We start from the raw sequence: 26642 nt of genomic DNA, 5'->3' as shown, positions 1-26642 counted from the left end.
CCCCCTCAACTCCCACAGCACTAGCAAACCTTCCCGCAAGGGTATTAGACTCTTCCAGTTCAGGTGCAAACCACCCTTTCTACACAGGCCCCACCTTCCCACAATGGGAAGAGAGCCCATTGATCTAAAAATCTGAAGCCCTCCCTCCTGCACAATCTCTTTCACCATGTGTTAAACTCTATTACCTTCTTTTTTCTGGCTTCACTAGCACCTAGCACAGGCACTTCAACTTAGTTTTCAAAGGAAAGAACTAGAAAACAGAAAAGTACAACACAGGCTCTGGATCAATGTACTGATCATTTAACATACTCAAAGATCAGTCTAACCCTTCCCTCCTAAGTAACCCTCCATTTCTCTTTCATCTATGTGGCTAAGAGCTTTAAGTGACTCTAAAGTATCTGTCTTTATCACCACACACAGCAGTGCCTTCCATGCACTCACCAATCTGTATAAAAAAGAAACCTACCTGATATTTCCAATACTTTCCTCCAATCACCTTAGAAGTATGTCCTGTCAGATTAGTACCCACTGCCTTGGGAGAAACATACTGCTGTCCATTCTATGTGTCTTATCATATACACCTCTATCAAGTCACCTCTCATTTTCCTTCACTCCAAAGAGAAAAGCCCTAACCAGACATGTTCTCTAATCTAGGCAGCATCCTGGTAAACCTCCTCTGCATTCTTCCTATAATGAGACCAGAAACAAACACTAAGCGTGGTCTAACCAGTGCTTTAGAGCTGCAACTCTACCTCATGGCTCTTAAATTCAACCTCGTGACTATTGAAGGCCACCATTCACCTTTATTTTTTAAATCACCCCATCAACTTGTGCACAGCTTGGAGGGATCTATGGACTTAGTCCTCAAGATCCCGCTGTTCCTCCAACTCTCTGGAATACATTTCCTATTAACAGATTGCCAATTTGCTGTCTTCAAGATGAAGCCAGGTGGAAATTGCATCATAGAGAAAACCATTTTCTAAGCAGAGAACAAATGGTGCATGCAATGACCTGGATCTTTGAGCCCACGGATTCCAAATGTAAATACTTAGAGAACCTTTTCCTCATTGTCACTTAACTTTCTTTATCCATTTTTTATTTTAGAAATTACCTAGTTTGACCATGGAGAGAAAGTAGAGCAGAAGGGGCAGGAGGGAAGAAATTAAGTTTTAGAAGTAGGAATATATTTTTCTCACAACTATTCTAAAAGCAGGTTTGATGAATCTGATCTATCCCTGCCTTCCAATTGCACATCTTCATACGTCCCCACGACTATTTTCACACTTTACTCTCATTTTCTAAAGTTAAAATACCTTGAAGTAGGATTTTGTGAGCTAATCTACAAAGCATTGCGCATCATGTCACATCAAAAGAAATATTTCAATACCTGACAACAATTTACTAAAAATTAAAAACCAAAATTGAGAGGCTGAAAAAGTATTCATCCCCTTTGTAATTACTATGGTAATTTTCCTCAGTTGCAATATACATATTGCCTCACCACCTCACCAATTTGTTGATGTATGTAGTAAATTGGAGGATTACCTTTTCTCAATGAATTTATTAAGAATAATACCCCGTCTCTCTGTTAAGTCCAACAGTATGGTGGATTTTCAACAGACCAAACGAAAGTGAATGCAAAAGAGCATTCAATACAAGTCAGGGAAATGATAATCTATGGAAGGGTACAAGACCATCTAAAAGGCACTGAACAAAGCTCAGTGCAGTCCCTCATGAAAAAGTGGAAAAAATATGAAAACACAGCCACATTGTCTAGGTCAGACTGTCCCCTAAAGTTAGTGACCAGAGAAGAATGACACTTGTAAGAGAGACAACTGTGACACCAACAGTCACTCTGAATGAGCTGCAGAAGTCAGTGGCTGCAACTGGAGATGAAGTTCATGGCTCCACAATCACCAAGGCCTTGCACAAAATGGTTATTTATGGAAGAGTAGCCAGGAAGAAGCCCAAATTTTAAAAAAAGTATATTCTTGCCCGTCAAGACTTTGCATAGCATCACTCAGAAGATACCGTAAAGACGTGGAAGAAGGTCTTGTGATCGGATAAGATTAAAATGCAACTTTAAATCTAATAGTGCGCATCAGCCAGGTAACACCATCCCTACTGTAAAGTATGGTGGAGGTAGCATCGTGCTATGGGGATGACTTTCAGCAGCAGGGACTGGAAAACTGGTGAGGATTGATAGACGATGAATGCTGCTAAATACAGAGAGATCCTGGATAAAAACCTGCCAGCCTCTACCAGAAAGCTTAAAGTGGGGAGGAACTTCATCTGTCAGCAAGACAACAACGCAAAGCACACTGCCAGAGCAACCATGGAATGGCTTCAAATGAAGAAAACTGATGTCCTTGAGTGGCCCAGAGACCTGACCTTAACCCGATCAAACTTTTCTGGCAAGACCCTCAAGATTGCTGTCCACCCCCACTCCCCAATCAGCTTGAGCAATTTTGCAAGGAGGAATGGGCAAATCTTGCTCCATCACGTTATGGAAAGCAAATATGACTTATTCAAAAAGACTACTGGCTGTAATAGGTGTGAGAAGTGTTTCAACTAAATACTAAGGTAAAAGGATGAATACTTATGAATTGCTGACATTTTAATTATTGGATTTTTAGTTTTTCATGTTTTATAATTTTCACTCATTTTGGGCTATACCGTGGGAAAAAAGGAGCACATCAATCACAAATAAAAATTCTTAGTTACATTGATCAAAATCCTTGGTTGTAATGCTCATTTGTGACCAAAGGATTGGGGGCTGAATAGTTTTACAAGGCACTGTATTTTTACTACATACTCTTAGAAAATGAAGGCAGCAGAGTTCTCAATACTGAAGTGATTTGTAGAACATTCACTTCTAGTTCAAGTAAGGAGTTTCCTTACACAAAATGCAATATTAGAGAGCAGGTTCCAAATTTATTGTTCTGTGGAGATCACTAACTATAAGATGCATATATTACTTACATACATTTACCCAACAGATAGTTCATGAAAACCCTACACCAAAACAAAATCAACATCACTAAAGAGAATGAAAGTCCTTGGGGTTCCATCAGCAACAATCCTAATATCGTTACACAGCAAATTAGATTGGGATATCAGAGAAATATTCCCTTTCCGTTCTTTTAGAAAATTATGTGGAATACACAGGACTGAAAATGAACCACACTGGTGCTGGTTTAATTTAACATTTAACCTCAAAAATTGACAAGCGAGATAGTCCCCATGTGTGCAGTTTTCAGTCAACAGAGTGCCTTTTGCTCTGAGTTCTTAGAGGGAATTCTAGAGGAAATTCAGACATTAAATATAGATAAATCTAAGCCATAATCTTTAGATTTTTCTTTGTTTTCACATCAGCTTGAATAAACTAATCTTGTTTACGGAGGACATTTTTTGGGGAACAAGTTATAGGGTTGCCTTCACCAAAATAACTATTTAATGAGCAATTAAAATTTAAATCAAAAAAGAATTTGGTGTGGGTTAGTTGTCTGTGGGCCTGGTCAGGCACAATTGGTTGACTTCCTTACCGAAAAACCAATTAATTCGATTTTTATGACAAATACCTCACAGATACTCAATTCAGACAACTGAAAGGTACATTTTCTGAAGAGCCGGTTATAAGCTAACACACCCACCACTTTACCATTATACTGGGCTTTTGCTTGGTGCATTTCAAATACAAGCGAAATAAAATTTTTGGTGAAATCATATAATACCATTAAATACCATGTAGCACAAGCCTTTTTGTGGATGCTTGCCTGGAAAATCTTGAAACCATAAGGAATATCCCGAAAATCAGAGGAATTCATCAGGAAACCAGTCTAAAGAGAATTCCCCAGAGGACTCAGGTACTTGAAGGGAAATTTCAGCAATAGCTTGGGAACAGGATCCGAAATAAACCTGTCTCCTCTGTTTTCACAACTGCATGCCTTTTAAAATATTTCAGTCAAAATAAACTAAATCAGCTCATATAAGGATAGGAAATCCTCCCAAAATATCTAAAATACATTGACTTTAAATAATATGTCTAGTATTATATCTTACCTCACTAAGGATAATTACTAGGGTAAAAAAAATAAGACATCTACAATTATATACCAGCATGAAATTCACAACACTCATGAGATGAGCAAGTTTCCACTGTCAATTACATTACTGTTTCAAAAACCAGAATTAACCCCCTTCAAAGTTTAATGTTCAAAGTAAATTATCTAAGTATGTATATGTCACCATATACGTTCTTGAGATTCACTTTCTTACAGACATTCATGGTAGAAGAAATCTAATTGAATCAGTGAGAAACTCCACACAAAGATTGACACAAAGTCTGAGCCTTCGCTCAGCCATACCCCATGCCACCTCCAAAACTCATGTCCAAACACTCAAGGTTCCAACATTGTTTTTTTAAGCCATTAATATTCAAGTTAAGCTATGCAAGAGCAAAATTAAGACAATATTTAGGCAATGGACATCCATAAACAAATTTACAATATATAACTGCAATATGCCATACCTGATACATTAATTGAAGTTCCTGCATCAATAACTCCACTGTTAGGCCTCACACAGTATCTACGTGGAGCTGTAGTCTTCACTTTAAAACATACATTTTTATCTGATGGGTTACTCAGTTTCAAGTTTGTAGTAACAACATCAGTGAAAGGTCCTGTAACCAAAACAAGATAGTTAAAACTTTAATAGATTTAATAGTGTTAGCATTCGGCTATTAACCATGCAATCAGTTTTCTCTTGACATGTGATCATAATGTGTACCTCTAACTTGGCAGTCTCTTTAAAATAAATTCAAATTGTTATAAATATGACCGGAACATTTTTTGGTTTTAAACTGCAGGGAGAATCTGCAAAATTGTGATCACAATTAAACAAATGAAATACACAAGATAAAATTTGAATTTGATTAATATGCTAGGAATTTATATATTGTAGCCTATTATCATTGTTTAAATTGTTAATTATACCAATTTTATGTTTTATGGAGGTGAAAGCTGTTATATCTCTTCAGTAATTAAAAATAACTGAAGATCCTCAATTTTGCAAAATACCAATAGCCACCAATGGGGTAGAGCAGCAGTCCCCAGCCATGTGCATGTGCTACCGGGCCACAAGGAAATGATATGAGTCAGCTGCACCTTTCCTCATTCTCTGTCACGCACTGTTGAATTTGAACATAGGGTTGCCAACTGTCCCGTATTTGCCGGGACATCCCATATATTGGGCTAAATTGGTTTGTCCCATACGGGACTGCGCTTGTCCCGTATTTCCCCTGCTAAGGTAGAGCGTTCCTACAAAACCTTCCGTAAGCCGAAATGGCGTAAAGCAAAGAAGCAATTACCATTAATTATATGGGAAAAATTTTTCAGCGTTCCCAGACCCAAAAAATAATCTACCAAATAACACATAAAACCTAAAATAACACTAACATATAGTAAAAGCAGGAATGATGTGATAAATACACAGCCTATATAAAGTAGAAATAATATATGTACAGTGTAGTTGGGAAGATTAAACCAAAACCGATTTGTGGGGAAAAAAATTGGCACATACGTGCATGCGCACGTCATGCCTGCGCACACAGGTGCTCACGCAAGGCTTCATGGTCACGGTAGTCTTTCCTGGGGTAAACAGAAGTGTCCTGTATTTGACTGCTACCTTTGTCCCTTATTTGGGAGTGAGAAAGTTGGCAACACTAACTGTAAAAGACATGTTGAGGTGAGTTTAACCCAACTTGAACACCACCTGGGTCAGCAAGAATATTGTCAATATTAAACCGGTCTGCTGTGCAAAAAAGGTTGGGGACCACTGGGGTAGAGAATGAGACAGAAGGGATGCATTGTATTGTCAAGGAACGCACTACTCCAATACTAATGAAGGATACCCTAGAAGGCTCCTCATGAGATGATATGGGTGAAGATTAGAAACAAAAAGGCTATTATCATTTTGCTGGGGGTACTTTGCAGACCACCCAAAGATAAACAAGAGATGGAGGAATAGACATGTAAACAAAAAGCAAAGATGTGATAAAAATGGGGTTATTTTGCTAGGAGAATGTTAATTTCCCAAGTATTCACTGGGATTGTCTTAAAATAAAATACTCGTAATTGTATAACTGAAGCTCCTGCATGCAAATTCCCCCTAAGTCCAATAAGACTCTTGCCTTTGTTGCTCACCTTTCCTGCATTCTTGCCTCTAGTGAATGGCATACAAGAACATTGATGTCTCTTTGCACATGGAAACATCCAATTTAACACAATTTCAATAACATACCAACTTTTTCAACAAAAAGATTCATTTATCCATATTATTTGTTTTATTCCCACCCCCCACCCCAAGTTGTTTTAACTTATGAAGCCTCTTGGTATTCTCACAATTCCTAATTTCATCATTTAGTATCATTGGCAAAATTACATTTTACTAGGTTCGTTCCATGGATGACAGCTTTACTGTATGAAGAGAGATTGAGTAGATTAGGGCTGTATTCTCTGAAGTTTAGAAGAATGAGAGAAAACCTATCAAAACTTATCAAATGCAACAGACTAGATTCAGGAAGATTATTTAATTTGACTGATGAATCCAGGGCCAGAAGGCATAGTTTGAGAATAAGGGCTGGCTGTTTAGAACTGAGATGAGGAAAAATTACTTTATTCAAGAGCATGGTGAAACTCTGAAATTGTCCACCCTGGAATTCATTCAAAACAGGGATCAATAAGCTCTGGGTATTAAAGAAAGCAAGGAATATGGTGACACTGCTAGAAAATAGCACTAAAATGGAGTATCAGCAATGACTTTGCTGAATACAAAGCAGGTTCAAAGGTCATTTGCTTGCAATAAGGAAAATACACCATTGCTCTTGTTACCATCATCTCTGCCACCATCACCAACCCAACTCTGTCTCTCCATCAGAAGAGTGAACAGTTTCCTACAGAAAAAATACATCAATCTAATAGCTGAAGCATTAAGCGCATTCCATCATACAATCATTAAATCAGCACAGAAAGAACTACTAGGTTGTCTGTCTCTGAATACAGATGAAATTAAGCACAATTTAGGATATTATAAAAGGCAAATCAGTCCTATTTTTCTTAGAGGGAGACAGACTGCAATTACTAATAAAACTTTAACTTACCAGGAATAAATCTACTAACAGGTACCATCCTGACTTTGGGATGCAATGCAGGGGATAGATTTAGATTTTCCTCATCAGCATGAATTCAGCGCCATGCGAAAATGGATTAAATTCCTTAAGTGCTAATGAAACTTACCAATGCTAATTTAAATATATGAGCAAAGAAACAACCCTCTAAGATAAGCATTGAAATTTTACCTGCTGGGAGAGAAGAGTCTGACACAGAGGCATGCATGTGGTTCACTCCCAGGCAAACACTTGGATCAGAGGCATGGCTCCCCTATAATCATTAAGCACATTAGGGATACTCACATATGCTTCTGAATTTTATAACTAATTACAGAGCCCATCCTGTATCAACCTCCCATCTCTGACTGGAACAGTTAGAGAATGCACATAGGGTAAAACAGCAAAACACTGCAGATGAAATGAAAAAAATAGAAGATGCCAAAAAAAATAGATCAAGTAAATTTATGGAAAGAAAAACAGTCAACATTTCATATACTTGTCCCTTTATCGGATTTGGAAGCTGCACTAGAAATTTCAAATATCCATTTCCCTCCACAGATGCTGCCTCATCTATTAAGTTCCTCCAGATTTTTTTTGCTGCAAGTGAAAAGCAAGCCACAGAGTGGATGGGGAGAAGATAACAAAGGGAGTATCTGTGGTAAGTGGAGACCTAGGTTGCTCACATACACTGAAGATGCTGGAATGCTGATACAAGGAAAGAAATTGTTGTAAATACAGTCAGTCCATCCGTGCATATACACGAGCTTACGCATAAAAACATGAGCACAGTAGCTTCCCTATGCGCTGTTCTATTTTTGTATAAATAGGTCTGTAACGATACAATCTCAAAATTGGCAGCATAATTGCACATCCAGGAAGGCAAAATGCATTTCAACTATCCAAGTTCTACTACAAGCTGTAGGTAAGACTAAAAATTACTGGAAACACTCTGCAACAGATGATCAGCAGGCAGAAAGTTTCAGGCTGGACACCCTTCATCAGAGGAAAGTGATAACGACAAATGCCACCACTCAAAGGCCAATAAATTGTGGGGTCAAGGAGGTTATAAAGTCAAGAGGATGCACTGTATGCATACAAGAGATGCCATATAATTAGTCATTTCCTCTCTGACATCCTAGTGCACATATAACTATATTTAGAAGCCAAATGGTTGTCATCACAATGCAATGAATGCAGTACAAAGGCAAGCAGATACTTCGTTATTAGGTGGTTTCACAGATGTTAGCTTTTTTCTAAAATAATGAAGCCCACACCAACTTGAATTTCTTATTTATTACCTTACTCCAAATTTCCCTCCCATTTTACCGTAAAGACATTGTGTCTTAATGTATATGACATTAGCGCCAGTACATTTATACACACTTCCAGGAATGGTGACAAGATTTTAAAGCAACTGTAAGGAAAGAGTTAAATGTCATTCCTCCTTGGTGTATGCTAAAATAAAATGGAAGTTTGTAAGACAAAATGTGTTAGCTTGGAGTGGGATTGTTTTGAGAAAGTGCAAGATCCAGTCCACAACAATGTTCGAGAAAGTCAAGGAAGTATAAGTCTGCAGTCGTAATAGTGGAAAATGGTGAACAACAGGTCTGTTTGAACTGAAGGTGGTAGGAGATAAGGGGGATGCAGCTGGTACCAAGGGATGGGAAAGTAACAGTGTAAGAGGTTTTGAAGCGTATGTAAGGGGTTTTGAAGGATATATAAGACAGACACTTTCTTTGTGCAAGTGGGAGAGTTTTGTCGTAGGCTGGCTAGGTCATGGCCAGCACTAGCGAACAGGAAGTAAGTCATTCTTGTTCCCCCATGGAATGTGCAAGAAGATCACAGAAACTTGAAAAGAACAAGTCTCATCAGAAGTGACTCATTCTTTGAAATAGCAAGTGAGAGAGTAACATGGTTGCAGGGTGGGAGCTATTTGAAAAGAACAAGCTTGTCAAGTGAATTTTACCTCTTGAGCCAATGAAAAGAAGCGAGCTGTAAGCAGAACGGCCGCTGCAGGAGCAGCCATAGTATGAGTCGACCAGTGAATCATCAGGCTTTCACTCAACAGGCTTCAGTGAGAGCAGAGGATAAAGGTATTGAGTCACTCTTTATCATTTGTCTTGACTGTGGAAATAGGGCCTGAGAAGTTGAAGCCAAAGGTTTAACAAGGTCAGCGAGAAGATTCTAGGAAGTGACTTAGGTGAGTGTAAAACACCAAGGTTTCAGGGAGAAGGCACACAGGTAAGAGCAGGTAAGTCTTTTTTATTACCCGCATATCCTTAGTCTCAAGACAGAGAGTGAGCAGCCAGAGGTTATGTTGCACAATGGTACTCATAACATAGGTAGAAAGGGGAAAGAAGTTCTGCGCAGAGATCACAGGGAGTGAGGAAATAGGCTTAAGGCCAGGACCTCCAAGGCAGTAACCTCTGGATAATCTTCAGTGCCTGGTGCTGGTCAGGGCAGGAATACGTTGATAGTACACATGAATGAGTGGCTGAGGAACTGATGCAGGGGGCAGGGTTTCAGGTTCTTGGATCATTGAAACTCTTCTGAGGCAGGGGTGACCTGTATAAGAGGGACAGGTTGCACCTAAAGTGGAGAGGAAACAATATCCTGGCCGGGAGGTTCACTAGTGCTACTCAGGAGCATTTAAACTGGTCTTGGAAGGGGGATGGAACCAGAGCATCAGGTTAGAAAGTGGAAGGATGCAGAGGAAAGCAGAAAGGGCCAGTAAAAACAGGCAGGAGCAAAGCAATAGATATGACAGGATGAATAGTTTGAAGTGTATGTACAGGGAACTATGATGTTATGGACAGGAATGAGTGTTTAGTGTCCTAGACTTTTGATACTTTAGAAAAGATAGATAGGGAGGAAAAAGGGTGGGGTTGTTGCACCACCAACCAAGGACAATATCAGAGCTGCATTCAGAGGGGACATAATGGGAGGCTCTTCCACTGAGTCCATATGGGTAGAACTCAAAAATAGCAAGTGTGCAATCACTCTGATGGGACTCTACTACAGAACCCCCAATAGCCACTGGGACACCAAGGAACAGACATGCAGGCAGATTAAGGAAAGGTGGAAAAACAATAGGTTGTGGACATGGAAGAAGTAAACTGGGACATTCTAGTGCAAGTTGATTAAATGGGGCAGAATTTTTTTTTTTAGGTACATACAGGAGGATTTCTTAAATCAATATGTCGATAGCACAACAAGAGGAGGGGCTGTTCTGGATCTGGTGTTGGATAATAAGTCTAGCCAAGTGTCTGACCTTTCAGAGGGAGAAAAACTGGGAAACAATGACAACTGCTTAAGTTTTTAGACAGCTACAGATAAGGATAAGCACGGACATTGCAGGAGACTATTAAACTGGAGCAGGACAAATGAGAATCAAATTCAGGTTTAATATCACTGACATGTGTCATGAAATATGTTGTTTAGCAGCAACAGTACATTGCAATATGCAAAAAAATCTATAAATTACAATAATACCAAATAAGTAGTGCAAAAATAGAGTGAAAAAGAAAAATCAGTGATAGTGTACTTGGGTTTACCGTTCATTCAGAAATCTGATGGCGGTGGGGACAACGCTGTTCTTAAAGCAGAGTGTGCCTCTTCAGGCTCCATACCTCCTCCTTGACGATGGCAATGAAAAGAGGGCATCTCCTGAACGATGGGAGTCCTTAATGACAGGTGCTACCTTTTTGAGGCAGCACCTTTTGAAGATCTTGTCAATGCTGTGGAGGCTAGTGTCCACAATGGAGCTGGGTGAGCTTCCAACTTTCTGCAGCTTTTTCCAATCCAATGCAATGGCTCCTCCATACCAGATGCTGATGCAAACAGTTAGAATGTTTTCCATGGCAGATCTGCGGAAATTTACCGGGGTCTTTGGTGACATCCAATTCTCCAGACACTCCTAATGAAATATACCTGCTGATGTGACTTCTTTGTATTGCATCAATATGTTGGGCACAGGACAGACACCCAGGAACATGAAACTGTTCACACTTTCCACTGCTGATCCATCAATGAGGACTGGTATGGGTTCCCTTGACTTCTCCTTCCTGAAGTTCACAATAAATTCCTTGGTCTTACTGATGTTGAGCTGTGATACCACTCAACCAGCTGAAATATCATACTCCTGTACACCTCCTTGTCACCATCTGAAAATCTGCTAACAATAGTTGTGTTGTCAACAAGTTTACATACCGGTGATAAAAACCTGATTATGATATAGATGGTGTTTGAACTGTAACTAGCCACAGTCATGGATGTAGAGAGAGTAGAGTAGTGGGCTAAGCATGCATCCTTGAGGTGCGCCAGTGTTGATTATCAGTGAAAAGGAGATGTTATTTCCTATCTGCACTGACTGTGGGGTCTCCCAGTGAGAAAGTTAAGGATCTAGTTGCAGAAGGAGTTACAGAGACCCAGGTTTTAGAGCATGTTGATTAGTATTGAGGATATGGTTGTGTTGAATACTGAATTGTAATCTATAAACAGCAGCCTGATGGAGATATTGTTATTGTCCAGGTGATCCAAGGTCAAGTGGAGAGCCAGTGAGATTGCATCTGCTGTAGACTTATTATGGTAATGGGCAAATTGCAGTGGGTCAGATCCTTGCTTAGGCAGGAATTGATTCTAGCCATGACCAACTTCTCAAAGCACTTCATCACAGTAGATGTGAGTGCAACGGAGCAATAGCCATTGAGGCAGCTCACCCTGCTCTTGTTGGGCACTGGGATGATTGTCACCCTTAGGAACCTCCAACTGCAGCAGTGAGAGAATAAAGATGTCCTTGACCACTCCTAGCAGTTGAATGGGAGAGATTTTTAATGCTCTGCCAGGTATACCATCAGGGCCTGATGCTTTGCGAGGGTTCACTCCCTTGAAAGATGTTCTGACGTCGGATTCTTGAGGCAGTAAGCATAATTGTTTTAAGATGTTTAAAGAATCTATTGATCCTCAAAATCAGTGAACCCCAGACCGCAGACTCAAGTCACGAGTGCAGTTTCCTTTTAAGACAATAGAAGCACAGATGCAGTTACAATTGAAATTCAGAGCTTTCGACCACTCCTGACAAACAGTCTCTGGAAAATAAAATTAAAGACCTCAGAGCAAGATTGCTGTACCAGAGGAACAAAGGGGATTGCTGTTACTTTGCTTTACGGAAACATTTCTCGCCGGCGCCATTTCAGATGCAGTTTCACCATTCTCCGCAAAGACAGGACAGCTCAGCCTTTTCAAGGTAGAGGAGGTGGAGTATGTTTTACGATTAACTCATCATGGTGCACAGATGTAGTGGTTCTGTCTCAGTCCTGATTACCCGACCTGGAACACCTGGTGGTCAAGTTCTGTCAAGCAAGTTCTCCACCATCATTCGAGTAGCAGTGCAACTCAGGCCAACATCAGACAAGCTCTGGAGAAGCTCAGCACCATAATCAGCAGTCACAAAGCTGTACACCTGGATGCTTTTCCTATCACTGCGGGGCATTTCAACCAGGCTAGCTTGAAGTAGTCTCTGAACAACTACCACCAACATATCACCTGTGGAACCAGAGGAGCTAACACACTTGATCACTGTTATACCACCATCAACAATGCTTACCCTGCCATCCCACACCACCACTTTGGAAAGTCTAATCACCTGGCTGTACTTCTACTCCCAGCATAGGCAGAGACTAAAGACTGTAGTACCAGTGATGAGGACCAAGAAAGTATGGTCAAGGAAGGCGGAGAAGTGCTTACAGAACTGTTTTGAGTTGGTGGACAGGGCAATATTCAGGGACTCATTTCCAAATCTGAATGACACCAACTTTATTAAAACCTGTGTAGATGAGTGTGTGCTTTTGAAAACATACTGAACACACCCAAAGTTAAACCAAGAGCTGTGGATGAATCAGGAGACTCATAGGGCGAGATCTGTAGCATTCAAGACTGGTGACCCAGACACGACCTATGGAAGGGTGAACAAGCCATTCTGGTTGAGGTTCGATCCAGAATTGGATGCATGTTAGCTCTGGCAGAGTTTATAGACCATTACTTTATTTATTTCTGAGATATAGCATGGCACAGGTCCTTCAGACCCTTCCAGCCATGCCTTCCAGCAATTTCCATTTTAACCCTAGCTTAATCATGGGACAACTTAGAATGACCAATTAACTGGGTACATCTTTGGACTGTGGGAAGAAACTGGAGCTCCCAGAAGAAACCCACGCGGTCACAGGGAGAACAAACGCCTTACAGACGGCAGTGGAATTGAATTCTGAACTCTGACGCTCCAAACCAACACCAAGGGCTCCTAGTACAAACAAGATAAAATCTGCGGATGCTGGAAATCCAAGCAACACACACAAAATTCTGGCAGCATCTGTGGAAAAGAATACAGCCGACGTTTCAGGCTGAGATCCTTCAGCAGAACTGGAGAAAAAGGTGAGAAGTAGATTTAAAAAGTGGGAGGTGGAGAGGGAGAAACACAAGGCGATAGGTAAAACTGGGAGAGGGAAAGATGAAGTAAAGAGCTAGGAAGTTGATTTACACAAGAACATAAGACAGGAGCAGTAGGCCATCCGGCCCATCGAGCCTGCCCCTCCATTCAATAAGATCATGGCTGATCTGTCCGTAAACTCAGCTCCATCTACCTGCCTTTTCCCCATAACCCTCAACTCCCTTACTATGTAAAAACCTATCTAACTGTTTCTTAAATATATTTAGTGAAGAAGCCTCAACTGCTTCCCTGGGCAGAGAATTCCACAGATTCACCACTCTCTGGGAAAAACAGTTTCTCATCTCCATCCTAAATCTTCTCCCCTGAATCTTGAGGTAATGTCCCCTAGTTCTAGTCTCACTTACCAATGGAAACAACTTTCCTACTTTTATTTTATCTATCCCTTTCAAAATTTTGTACGTTTCTATAAGATCCCCTCTCATTCTTCTGAATTCCAGAGAGTATAATCCCAGGTGACTCAATCTCTCCTCATAGGTTAGCCCCTTCATCCCTGGAATCAACCTGGTGAACCTCCTCTACACCGCCTCCAAAGCCAGTATATCCTTCCTCAAGTACGCAGACCAGAACTGCACACAATACTCCAGGTGCGGCCTCACCAGTACCCTGTATAGTTGCAGTATGACCTCCCTGGTCTTGAATTTAATCCCTCTAGCAATGAAGGCCAACATTCCATTTGCCTTCTTAATAACCTGTTGTACCTGCAAACCAACTTTTTGCAATTCACGAACCAGCACTCCCAAGTCCAAGACAGCAGGCTGCAATCTTTCACCATTTAAATAATAATCTGCTCTTCTATTATTCCTTCCAAAGTGGATGATCTTGCATATACCAACGTTGTATTCCATCTGCCAGACCTTGGCCCACTCACTTAACCTATCTATATCCCTCTGCAGACTCTCCACATCCTCTATACAATTTGCTTTTCCACTCAGTTTAGTGTCTTTGCTACGCTACACTCAGTCCCCTCTTCTAAATCATCAATGTAAATGGTACACAGCTGTGGGCCCAGCACCGACCCATGCAGCACCCCACTCAACACCGACTGCCAACCGGAGAAACACCCATTTATACCAACTCTCTGCCTTCTATTGGTTAACCAATCCACTATCCATGCCAATGCACTTCCTCAGACTCCGTGCATCCGTATCTCATTTATAAGTCCCTTGTGCAGCACCTGATGGAAATCCAAGTATACAACATCCACCTGTTCCCCTCTATCCACTGCACTCATTATGTCCTCAGAGAACTCCAGTAAGTTTGTCAAACAGAACCTGCCCTTTCTGGATCCATGCTGCGTCTGTCCAATGGAACCACTCCTTTCTAAGTGTTTCGCTATTTCTTCCTTAATGACAGCTTCAAACATTTTCCTGACTGCAGATGTTAAGCTAACTGGCCTATAGTTGCCATCTTTTGCCTACATCCTTTTTTAAAAAGTGGCGTGACATTTGCTGTCTTCCATTCCACCAGGACCTGCCCAGAGTCTAGTGTGTTTTGATAAATGATTACCAACGCATCTACTATAACCTCCGCCAATTCCCTCGACACCCTGGGATGCATCCCATCAGGACCAGGGGACTTATCTACCTTCAGGCCCTCTAGTTTGCTCATCACCATCTCTTTAGTGACAGTGATTTTATCAAGGTCCTCACCTCCCATTTTGTCCATAACATCCTTCTTTGGCATATTAGACGTGTCCTCAACCGTGAAGACTGACACAAAATAGTTGTTCAATGCCTCAGCCATTTCCTTATCACCCAATATCAATTTCCCCTTCTCATCTTCCAAGGGACCTACATTGACTTTAGCCACCCTCTTCCGCTTTATATATTTATAAAAACTTTTATCTGTTTTTATATTTTTTGCTAATTTACTTTCACATTCTATCTTTACTTTCCTTATCTCTCGTTTAGTTGTTCTTTGCTGCTTTTTAAAGTTTTCCCAATCCTCCAGTCTCCCACTACTCTTTGCAACTTCGTACACATGAGCCTTTAAGTTGATACTACCTTTTATTTCCTTAGTTATCCAAGGCTGGCTCTCCCCACACTTACTGTCCTTACTTTTAACTGGAATATACTTTTGTTGAGCACTGTGAAAAATTTCATTGAAAGTATTCCACTGTTCCTCAGCTGTCCTACCAAATAGCCTGTGCTCCCAATCCACATTAGCCAACTCCTCTCTCATCCTGTTGTAGTGTCCCTTGTTCAAGCATAATACACTAGTTTTAAGATCTATTTCATCCTCCATCTGTATGCGAAATTCAATCATACTACGATCACTCTTTCCAAGAGGATCCCTGACTACAAGATCGTTAATCATTCATTTTCTGTTGTTATTTGAGGAGAGGGGCAGTATGAGCGTGAGGGCAGTTTGTTGTTCTCGGTGTCGGATGTGGGAGGCCCTGGAGTCTCCAAGTCTCCCGGACGTCTACATCTGCGCCAAGTGCATCGAGATGCAGCTCCAAAGGGACCGCGTTACGAGGGAGCTGCAGCTCGATGACCTTTGTCTGGTCAGGGACAGTGAGGAATTGATAGAGAGGAGTTGCAGGCAGGTGGTCACACCGGGGCCACGGGAGGCAGACAAGTGGGTCACGGTTAGGAGGGGGAAGGGGAAGAGTCAGGTAATAGGGAGTACCCCGGTGGCTGTGCCCCTTAACAACAGGTACTCCTGTTTGAGTACTGTTGGGGGGGGGGGGGGGGGGACAGCTTACCCGGGGGAAGCGACAGTGGCCGTGCCTCCGGCACAGAGTCTGGCCCTGTAGCTCAGAAGGGTAGGGCAAGAAAGAAGAGGGCAGTTGTGATAGGGGACTCGATAGTAAGGGGGTCAGATAGGCGATTCTGTGGATGCAGTCCAGAGACCCAGATGGTAGTTTGCCTCCCTGGTGCCAGGGTCCGGGATATTTCTGATCGTGTTCAAGATATCCTGAAGTGGGAGGGTGAGGAGCCAGAGGTTGTGGTACATATAGGTACCAATGACATAGGTAGGAAAAGGGATGAGGTCCTGAAAGGAGAATATAGGGAGCTAGGAAGGGAGTTGAGAAAAAGGACCGTAAAGGTAGTAATCTCGGGATTACTGCCTGTGCCACGCGACAGTGAGAGTAGGATGCGATGAGGTGGAGGATAAATGCGTGGCTGAGGGATTGGAGCAGGGGGCAGGGATTCAAGTTTTTGGATCATTGGGACCTCTTTTGGCGCAGGTGTGACCTGTACAAAAAGGACGGGTTACACATGAATCCTAGGGGGACCAATATCCTGGCAGGGAGATTAGCGAGGGCTACTGAGGTGACTTTAAACTAGAATGGTTGGGGGGTGGGAATCAAATTAAAGAGGTTAGGCGAGAGGAGGTTAGTTCACAACAGGGGGATGGGAACGAGTGCAGAGAGACAGAGGGGTGTAAAGTGAGGGTAGAAGCAAAAAGTACTAAGGAGAAAAGTAAAAGTGGCAGGCCGACAAATCCAGGGCAAGCATTAAAAAGGGCCACTTTTCAACATAATTGTATAAGGGCTAAGAGAGTTGTAAAAGAACACCTGAAGGCTTTGTGTGTCAATGCAAGGAGCATTCGTAATAAGGTGGATGAATTGAAAGTGCAGATTGTTATTAATGATTATGATATAGTTGGGATCACAGAGACATGGCTCCAGGGTGACCAAGGATGGGAGCTCAACGTTCAGGGATATTCAATATTCAGGAGGGATAGACATGAAAGAAAAGGAGGTGGGGTGGCGTTGATGGTTAAAGAGGAGATTAACGCAATAGAAAGGAAGGACATAAACCAGGAAGATGTGGAATCGATATGGGTAGAGCTGCATAACACTAAGGGGCAGAAAACGCTGGTGGGAGTTGTGTACAGGCCACCTAACAGTAGTAGTGAGGTCGGAGATGGTATTAAACAGGAAATTAGAAATGTGTGCAATAAAGGAACAGCAGTTATAATGGGTGACTTCAATCTACATGTAGATTGGGTGAACCAAATTGGTAAAGGTGCTGAGGAAGAGGATTTCTTGGAATGTATGCGGGATGGTTTTTTGAACCAACATGTCGAGGAACCAACTAGAGAGCAGGCTATTCTGGACTGGGTTTTGAACAATGACGAAGGGTTAATTAGCAATCTTGTCGTGAGAGGCCCCTTGGGTAAGAGTGACCATAATATGGTGGAATTCTTCATTAAGATGGAGAGTGACATAGTTAATTCAGAAACAAAGGTTCTGAACTTAAAGAGGGGTAACTTTGAAGGTATGAGATGTGAATTAGCTAAGATAGACTGGCAAATGACACATAGGATTGACGGTGGATATGCAATGGCAAGCATTTAAAGGTTGCATGGATGAACTACAACAATTGTTCATCCCAGTTTGGCAAAAGAATAAATCAAGGAAGGTAGTGCACCCGTGGCTGACAAGAGAAATTAGGGATAGTATCAATTCCAAAGAAGAACCATACAAATTAGCCAGAAAAAGTGGCTCACCTGAGGACTGGGAGAAATTCAGAGTTCAGCAGAGGAGGACAAAGGGCTTAATTAGGAAGGGGAAAAAAGATTATGAGAGAAAACTGGCAGGGAACATAAAAACTGACTGTAAAAGCTTTTATAGATATGTAAAAAGGAAAAGACTGGTAAAGACAAATGTAGGTCCCCTACAGACAGAAACAGGTCAATTGATTATGGGGAGCAAGGACATGGCAGACCAATTGAATAATTACTTTGGTTCTGTCATCACTAAGGAGGACATAAATAATCTTCCAGAAATAGTAGGGGACAGGGGGTCAGTGAGATGGAGAAACTGAGCGAAATACATGTCAGTAGGGAAGTGGTGTTAGGTAAATTGAAGGGATTGAAGGCAGATAAATCCCCAGGGCCAGATGGTCTGCATCCCAGAGTGCTTAAGGAAGTAGCCCAAGAAATAGTGGATGCATTAGTGATAATTTTTCAAAACTCGTTTGATTCTGGGCTAGTTCCTGAGGATTGGAGGGTGGCTAATGTAACCCCACTTTTTAAAAAAGGAGGGAGAGAGAAACCGGGGAATTATAGACCGGTTAGCCTAACGTCGGTGGTGGGGAAACTGCTAGAGTCAGTTATCAAAGATGTGATAACAGCACATTTGGAAAGCGGTGAAATCATCGGACAAAGTCAGCATGGATTTGTGAAAGAAAAATCATGTCTGACGAAGCTCATAGAATTTTTTGAGGATGTAACTAGTAGAGTGGATGGGGAGAACCAGTGGATGTGGTATATTTGGATTTTCAAAAGGCTTTTGACAAGGTCCCACGCAGGAGATAAGTGTGCAAACTTAAAGCACACGGTATTGGGGGTAAGGTATTGATGTGGATAGAGAATTGGTTAGCAGACAGGAAACAAAGAGTGGGAATAAACGGGACCTTTTCAGAATGGCAGGCGGTGACTAGTGGGGTACCGCAAGGCTCAGTGCTGGGATCCCAGTTGTTTGCAATATATATTAATGACTTGGATGAGGGAATTAAATGCAGCATCTCCAAGTTTGTGGATGACACGAAGCTGGGTGGCAGTGTTAGCTGTGAGGAGGATGCTAAGAGGATGCAGAGTGACTTGGATAGGTTGGGTGAGTGGGCAAATTTATGGCAGATGCAATTTAATGTGGATAAGTGTGAAGTTATCCACTTTGGTGGCAAAAATAGGAAAACAGATTATTATCTGAATGGTGGCCGATTAGGAAAAAGGGGAGGTGCAATGAGACCTGGGTGTCATTATACACCAGCCATTAAAAGTGGGCATGCAGGTACAGCAGGCCGTGAAAAAGGTGAATGGTATGCTGGCATTTATAGCAAGAGGATTCGAGTACAGGAGCAGGGAGGTACTACTGCAGTTGTACAAGGCCTTGGTGAGACCACACCTGGAGTATTGAGTGCAGTTTTGGTCCCCTAATCTGAGGAAAGACATCCTTGCCATAGAGGGAGTACAAAGAAGGTTCACCAGATTGATTCCTGGGATGGCAGGACTTTCATATGAAGAAAGACTGGATGAACTGGGCTTGTACTCGTTGGAATTTAGAAGATTGAGGGGGGATCTGATTGAAACGTATAAAATCCTAAAGGGATTGGACAGGCTAGATGCAGGAAGATTGTTCCCGATGTTGGGGAAGTCCAGAACGAGGGGTCACAGTTTGAGGATAAAGGGGAAGCCTTTTAGGACCGAGATTAGGGAAAACTTCTTCACACAGAGAGTGGTGAATCTGTGGAATTCTCTGCCACCGGAAACAGTTGAGGCCAGTTCATTGGCTATATTTAAGAGGGAGTTAGATTATGGCCCTTGTGGCTACGGGGATCAGGGGGTATGGAGGGAAGGCTGGTGCAGGGTTCTGAGTTGGATGATCAGCCATGATCATAATAAATGGCCGTGCAGGCTCAAAGGGCCGAATGGCCTTCTCCTGCACCTATTTTCTATGTTTCTATGTTTTTATGTCACAGGACTAGATCTAAGATAGTATTTTCCCTTGTAGGTTCACTAACATACTGCTCAAGAAAGCCATCACGGATGCATTCTATGAAGTCCTCCTCAAGAACTCCTTGACCAACTTGATTCACCCAATCTTGCGTAAGTTAAAATCCCCCATGACAACTGCCGTTCTGTTCTTACAAGTCTCAGTTATTTCTTGGTTCATCGCCTCTGCCACTGCAATATTTTTATTAGGTGGCCTATGGACAACTCCCACCAGTGATTTTTTTCCCCTTACTATTCTTAATCTCCACCCAGATGGACTCAACATTCTGCTCCATAGATCTAATATCGTCTCTCACAATCGCCCTGATCTCATCCCTAATCAGGAGCACCACCCCACCTCCTCTGCCTTCCTGCCTATCTTTCCGTATTACCCGATACCCTTGTAAATTTAATTCCCAGTCATCTCCAGCTTGCATGGGGGGGGGGGGGGGGGCAGAAGGGGCAATACCAGAAGTTCAAGAAATTGATGTTCATGCCTTCAGGTTAGAGGCTACCATTCAGGGCCCCAAACAGTCCATCCAGCTGAGGAGATACTTCACCTGTGAGTTTGTTGGGGTCATATACTGTGTCCGGTGGTCCCTGTATGGCCTCCTATATATCGGTGACACCCAACGTAGATTGGGAGAGCGCTTCGCTGAGTACCTACACCCGTCTGCCAGAAGAAGCAGGATCTCCCAGTGGCCACCCATTTTAATTCCATTTCCCATTCTGATATGTTTATTGATGGCCTCTTCTACTGTCCCGATGAGGCCATGTTAAAGTTGGAGGAACAGCTTATATTCCCTCTGTGAAGGCATAAACATCGATTTCTCAAACTTCCAGTAATACCCTTCCCCCCATCCCCTTATCTTCTTGCTTGCCCATCGCCTCCCTCTGGTGCTCCTCCCCCCTTTTCTTTCTTCCATGGCCTTCTGTCCTCTCCAATTAGATTCCCCCTTCTCTTTCACCAACTTCCCAGCTCTTTACTTCACCCCTCCCCCCTCCTGGTTTCACCTATTACTTTGTGTTTCTCCCTCCCCTTCCTCCACCTTCTAAATCTACTCATTTTTTTTTCCCTCCAACTGTCCTCATTTCCATAGATGCTGCCTGGTCTGCTGAGTTCCTCCAGCATTTTTGTGTTCCAAGAGCTCTTAAGTCCATCCCTCCCAAATACATCTGTTTATCACCTCTTATTGGAAATTCAAGGATTACAGGTTTACCCCACCACCCGAAGGTAGAGCGTTCCTATGAAATGGTTTGTAAGCCGGTATGTCATAAAGCGAAGACGCAATTACCATTTATTTATATGGGAAAAATTTGTGAGCGTTCACAGACCCAAAAATTAACCTACAAAATCATGCCAAATAACACACAAAACCTAAAATAACAGTAACATATAGTAAAAGCAGGAATGATATGATAAATACACAGCCTATATAAAAGTAGAAATACTTTTCCACAATCACTGCCACACTGTTCTCCGTAGCGAAAATCTCGCGCAAGCACTCTCCCAGAAAATCTCAAGCGCGCTCTCAGCAGAAACACTCTCTCAGTCTCTCCAGTAACCTTTAAGCTATGAAGCTGCCAAATCATACCAAATAACACATAAAAATACACAGCCTATATAAAGTAGAAATAATGTATGTACAGTGTAGTATCACTTACAAGAATTGGGAAGACAGCACCGAGCACACTGATGATGGTGTGTTAGGCTGAGTCGTCGGAGGTTGGGGTGGTGCAGTGGTCCCCACCCTCCCAGCCGCCAACTGATACCGATCCATGAAGCATGCAGCGGTCCAGCGGTAGCCGGGACGCACCCAGCACATCTTTAAGAACAAAGCCAAAATAAACAAGCTAATTAATTAGGTGCTGCCCGGCATGTAAATGTCAGCCCAGATCAGAGGTGATGCATCGGCAATTGCCTCTGATCTGGGCTGACATTTACATGCCGGGCAGCACCTAATTAATTAGCTTGTTTATTTTGGCTTTGTTCTTAAAGATGCACTGGGTGCATCCCAGCTACCACTGCATTCTCCGCAGCAATGTATCGGTCTACGGCCCGGGGGTTGGCATGGTGGGACACTGGGGTGTCATCTCATTGTCGTCTGTTTCCATCAGGGCAGACAGGTCATCTTCTTCACGTTCAGTTCCTGGACGACTTCACTTTCGGTCCATTCGTTACTGCATTCGGTTTCAATTGTTATCCTTCCCTCTTCCAATTGCATCAGCTCTTCATCTATCAGTTCTTGGTCACGGGATGCCAAAACCTCTTCAACATCATCTTCGTCAACTTCCACAACTTCCACTTTGTCCTTACTTCGTTCACCACGATCGAAACGTTTAATTATGTCTAGTGTTACACTAAGTGTAACACCCTTACAAGTTCTTTTAGGCTTTTCCGATACCTTAGAACTCATCTTGCTAACGGCTGCTCACAGGCACGTGTTTAAGCAATGCCGGCTAGAATGCAGTTCTGGGGGAGGAGCTTGGCTGCTCAGGGCGCACGCTGCCTTTTTCATAACAGTGAAAACACCTTCTGTTAGCAAAAACAGGTAACTAATGTAGGTCTTTCGTAACAGCGAGGTTTCGTAAAACGGGGGGACACCTGTACTACAGCACGGGCTGCAAGATATGATTCTTTGGATTTGTTGGCTAGAAGAAAGGTCTCTGAACAGATCAGTCTCTTCACACTGAAGAAACCCTCCATTATACTGTGTGGCATATCTGCTATGCTAATTGGGAAGGTTCAGAATCAATCTAACAGCTCAAAACAAGGTATTCAAAATCTTTTTTGTCAACTAGCAACAATAGATTTAAATTATATCTGAATTCGTAACTCCACGACCAGGTATATCCCTTAGCTCTGTCATTAATAGCAAGTAACTGCACCTGCTCAATAGATGCAGAAAGTGGCGTTGTTAACATAACCAATAGATCAGATCAGAGCTCCGCAGTTTTACTATGTCCAGGCATGAACAGCAGAGGAAAACTGGTTCCAAGAATATCTACATACACAACACTGGCACCCAAATACAGATAACAAGACTGAAGCATGCACAACCACTTTCAAACAGAATTGCCAAACACACACAATTAATAATGATTATATGAAAAGCAAAAATAAAAATAAAAATGCAGATGCTGGAAATCTAAAATATGAACAGAAAACACAAGAAACACTCAGTGATCCAGCATCATGAGAAGAGTTTCATTTCAGGTTGAAGACACTGCATTGAAACCCAAGTTCCACTAAGACACTCAGCCAATTTGACTCACGCAACATGATATAGAAATAAGAATATTCAATACGATGGATAGGACCTGCTAATAACATAACTACAGCGCAAACAACCTACAACTGCAGAGTAGTCATACCTGCTGCAAAAATGTCACAGCAAAACAACATGAGCAAAAGACTGACAATGCAGAAGATTTAAAAAAACACAGTAACTGGACATCTGAAATAAGAAGAAATAATTTGAATGCTCAGCAGGACATATAAAGAAAAATAGAGTTAATGTTTTAGAACAAGGAAATGAAAAATTAAATCTGTTTAAAGTTGCAGGAGGGAGGGATAAAGTGACCAATGGTGGAGATCAAGGTCAGTCAGAGGACAACTGCATTGGTGCCAACTAGTTAATCATAGCTAATCTGTCTTGAGGCAGACAAGAAGAATGCACAAGGGCAGCCTGGTGGAAAGGGAGATATACAACACAGAATTGCTGGAAATAAGAAATAAAAGAGAATGCTGGAAATTATCAGATCAGGTATCAACAGCAGAAAGAGAATATGCTATTGTTACAGGTACCTTATACGTGAACTGGCTAGGTCTGACACCATCAGGAAAAGCTGGTAATCTGAAACCACTGAATTTAGTAATCCCTGTTGCTACGTCACCCCTAGATGGAAAATGACTGTTCAAGCTTGCAGTGGTGGTCTTCACCAGGAGTAAGAAGAAGATTTTAAACATATTGATGCTTCGCTGCACGCCTGAGTGCTCAGTGGGGGGTGCTGACGCTTTTTTGCTGTTGGGGGAGGAGAGGGGATCATTGCTTTGCTGCTGCTTATTATGGGTGGGGGGCTTTGGGGTTCCAACATTTAGCTGTCATTCATTCTTTGGTTTTCGTGGTTGCGAAGAAAAAGAATTTCAGGATGTGTATTGTATACATTTCTCTGACATTAAATGTACCTTTGAATGGAGGTGTTCTGTAAGGCAGTTAGCTAATCTGTGTGGAGATTACATTGTGGACACTGCATGTAATATTCTAGACTGGTAGGAAATGTAGGTGAATTGCAGCTTCATCTTGGAGGACTGCTGTAAATTCTAGATGGCAGTAAGCGTCAGAGTTAACAGCATCTTTTGCAGTTCTACGGCAGGGGTCCCCAACCTTTCTTGCACTGCAGACCGGTTTAATATTGACAATGTTCTTGTGGACCGGCCGACCGGGGGGGGGGGGGTGTTCAAGTAGGGTTAGACTCACCTCAACATGTCTTTTCCAGTTAGTTGCCGACTTTCTCACTCCCAAATAAGGGACAAAAGTAGCAGTCAAATCCTGACCAAGGGTCCCGGCCCGAAACGTCGACTGAACCACTTCCTATAGCTGCTGCCTGGCCTGCTGCATTCACCAGCATTTTTTGTGTGTGTTGACGGGACACTTGTGTTTACCCCGAGAAAGACTACCATGACCATGAAGCCTTGCACGGGCACCTGTGTGCGCATGCGTGTACGTGCCAATTTTTTTCCCTCACAAATCAGTTTTGGCTTAATCTTCCTGACTACACTGTACATACATTATTTCTACTTTATATAGGCTGTGTATTTATCATATCATTCCTGCTTTTACTATATATTAGTGTTATTTTAGGTTTTATGTGTTATTTGGTATGACTTGGTAGGTTATTTTTTGGGTATGGGAACGCTCAAAAATTTTTCCCATATAAATTAATGGTAATTGCTTCTTTGCTTTACGCCATTTCAGCACAAAAGGTTTCATAGGAACGCTCTACCTTAGCAGGGGAAATACAGGACAAGGGCGGTCCCGTATGGGATAAACCAATTTAGCCCAATATACAGGATGTCCCGGCAAATACAGGACAGTTGGCAACCCAATGTTCAAGTTCAACAGTAAGTGACAGGGAATGAGGAAAGGTGCAGCTGACTCATATCGTTTCCTCGCGGCCCGGTAGCACATGCTTTGCGGCCCGGTGGTTGGGGACCGCTGTTCTATGGTAAAGTGAGATGGTGAGTAACTGGGAATGGAAGCATGAGAAAGGGAAGTTCAGAAAACTGAACAGGGAAAAACCATTACCTAATCAATATATACAGAGGTTATTCTCATTCATTGGCGCTATGGCTTCAGTTCTGCTCATGTTGGGCCCCACGGGTCACTAAATTCCAGGGCACATTATAGCCTTAGTCAGAATCAGAATCAGGTTTATTATCACCAGCACGTGATGTGAAATTTGTTAACTTAGCAGCAGTAGTTCAATAAAATACATAATTTAGAGGAGAAAAAAAAATAAAATAGAATAATAATAAACAAACAAGTAACTCAATTACTTATATTGAATAGATTACAAAAAAATGTGCAAAAACAGAAATACTGTATATTTTTTAAAAAAGTGAGGTAGTGTGCAAAGATTCAATGTCTATCTAGGAATCAGATGGCAGAGGGGAAGAAGCTGTTCCTGAATCGTTCAGTGTGTGCCTTCAGGCTTCTGTACCTCCTGCCTGATGGTAACAGTGAGAAAAGGGCATGCCCTGGGAGCTGGAGGTCCTTAATAATGGATGCTGCCTTTCTGAGACAACACTCCCTAAAGGTCTCCCGGGTACTTTGTAGGCCAGTACCCAAGCAAAGAGATTAATTCCATGTTATAATGATGTCTGGACTCAAAAAGAGCTGTTGGAACCCAACCTAAGCTACTTCTGAAATGAGTGTGATCGGAATAGGGCGTGAGGTGATGCATTTGAGAGTCATACCCGAGTAGGACTTATCCCATGAACAGCGGGCACCAATCAGTACTATGAAACAGAGACCAGGGTACACGTGCAGAGTTCACAGAAAACAGCCATGCACACAGACAGGGTGATGAAGGCAGCATTGGGCATGCTGGCCTTCAGTCAGAGCATCCACCGAGTTCAAGAGTAGTGACATTACATTGCAGTTATATCAATCATTTGTGAGGCTACAAATGGAGTACTGTGCACTGTTTTGGTCAGCCTGTCATAAGAAAGACACTGTCAAGCTGAAGGGGCTGCAGAAGAGATTTACGAGAATGCTACCTGGACTAATTGGCCAGAGTAATAAGGCGAGGTTGGTCATACTGGAGTGCAGCTAGACGTTTATGAATCATGAAGGCTATGGATAAAGTGGACAGGCATAGTCTTTTCCCGTGGGTTAGGGGGTCCACAACTAGAAAGTGTACAGGTGCAAAATATGGAGGGAGAGATTTAAAACAGACCCGAAGGTAACTTCTTTACAGAGGGTAGTGAGCAACTAGATTAATCAGGCAGAGGAA

At 42.2% G+C, this 26642-nt stretch overlaps 1 protein-coding gene across 3 annotated transcripts in view; it reads right to left on the bottom strand.

Moving 5' to 3' along the window:
- Nucleotides 1–26642, bottom strand: part of vapb (VAMP (vesicle-associated membrane protein)-associated protein B and C) — a 75085-nt gene that overhangs the window by 30113 nt on the left and 18330 nt on the right. For 2 of the 3 annotated variants that reach the window (XM_072238834.1, XM_072238842.1), the window contains exon 2: nucleotides 4532–4684. In XM_072238834.1, coding sequence (XP_072094935.1) covers nucleotides 4532–4684 — 153 coding nt within the window. Of the gene's footprint in view, nucleotides 1–4531; nucleotides 4685–7360; nucleotides 7443–26642 lie in introns of all 3 variants that reach the window. The other variant, XM_072238838.1, reaches the window with a different exon arrangement.

Source organism: Mobula birostris, chromosome 2 (genome assembly GCF_030028105.1).
Source record: "Mobula birostris isolate sMobBir1 chromosome 2, sMobBir1.hap1, whole genome shotgun sequence".
Classification (NCBI taxonomy): Eukaryota; Metazoa; Chordata; class Chondrichthyes; order Myliobatiformes; family Myliobatidae; genus Mobula; species Mobula birostris.
Note: the sequence above shows the minus strand (reverse complement) of the source record. Positions and strands in the feature narration are given on the sequence as shown.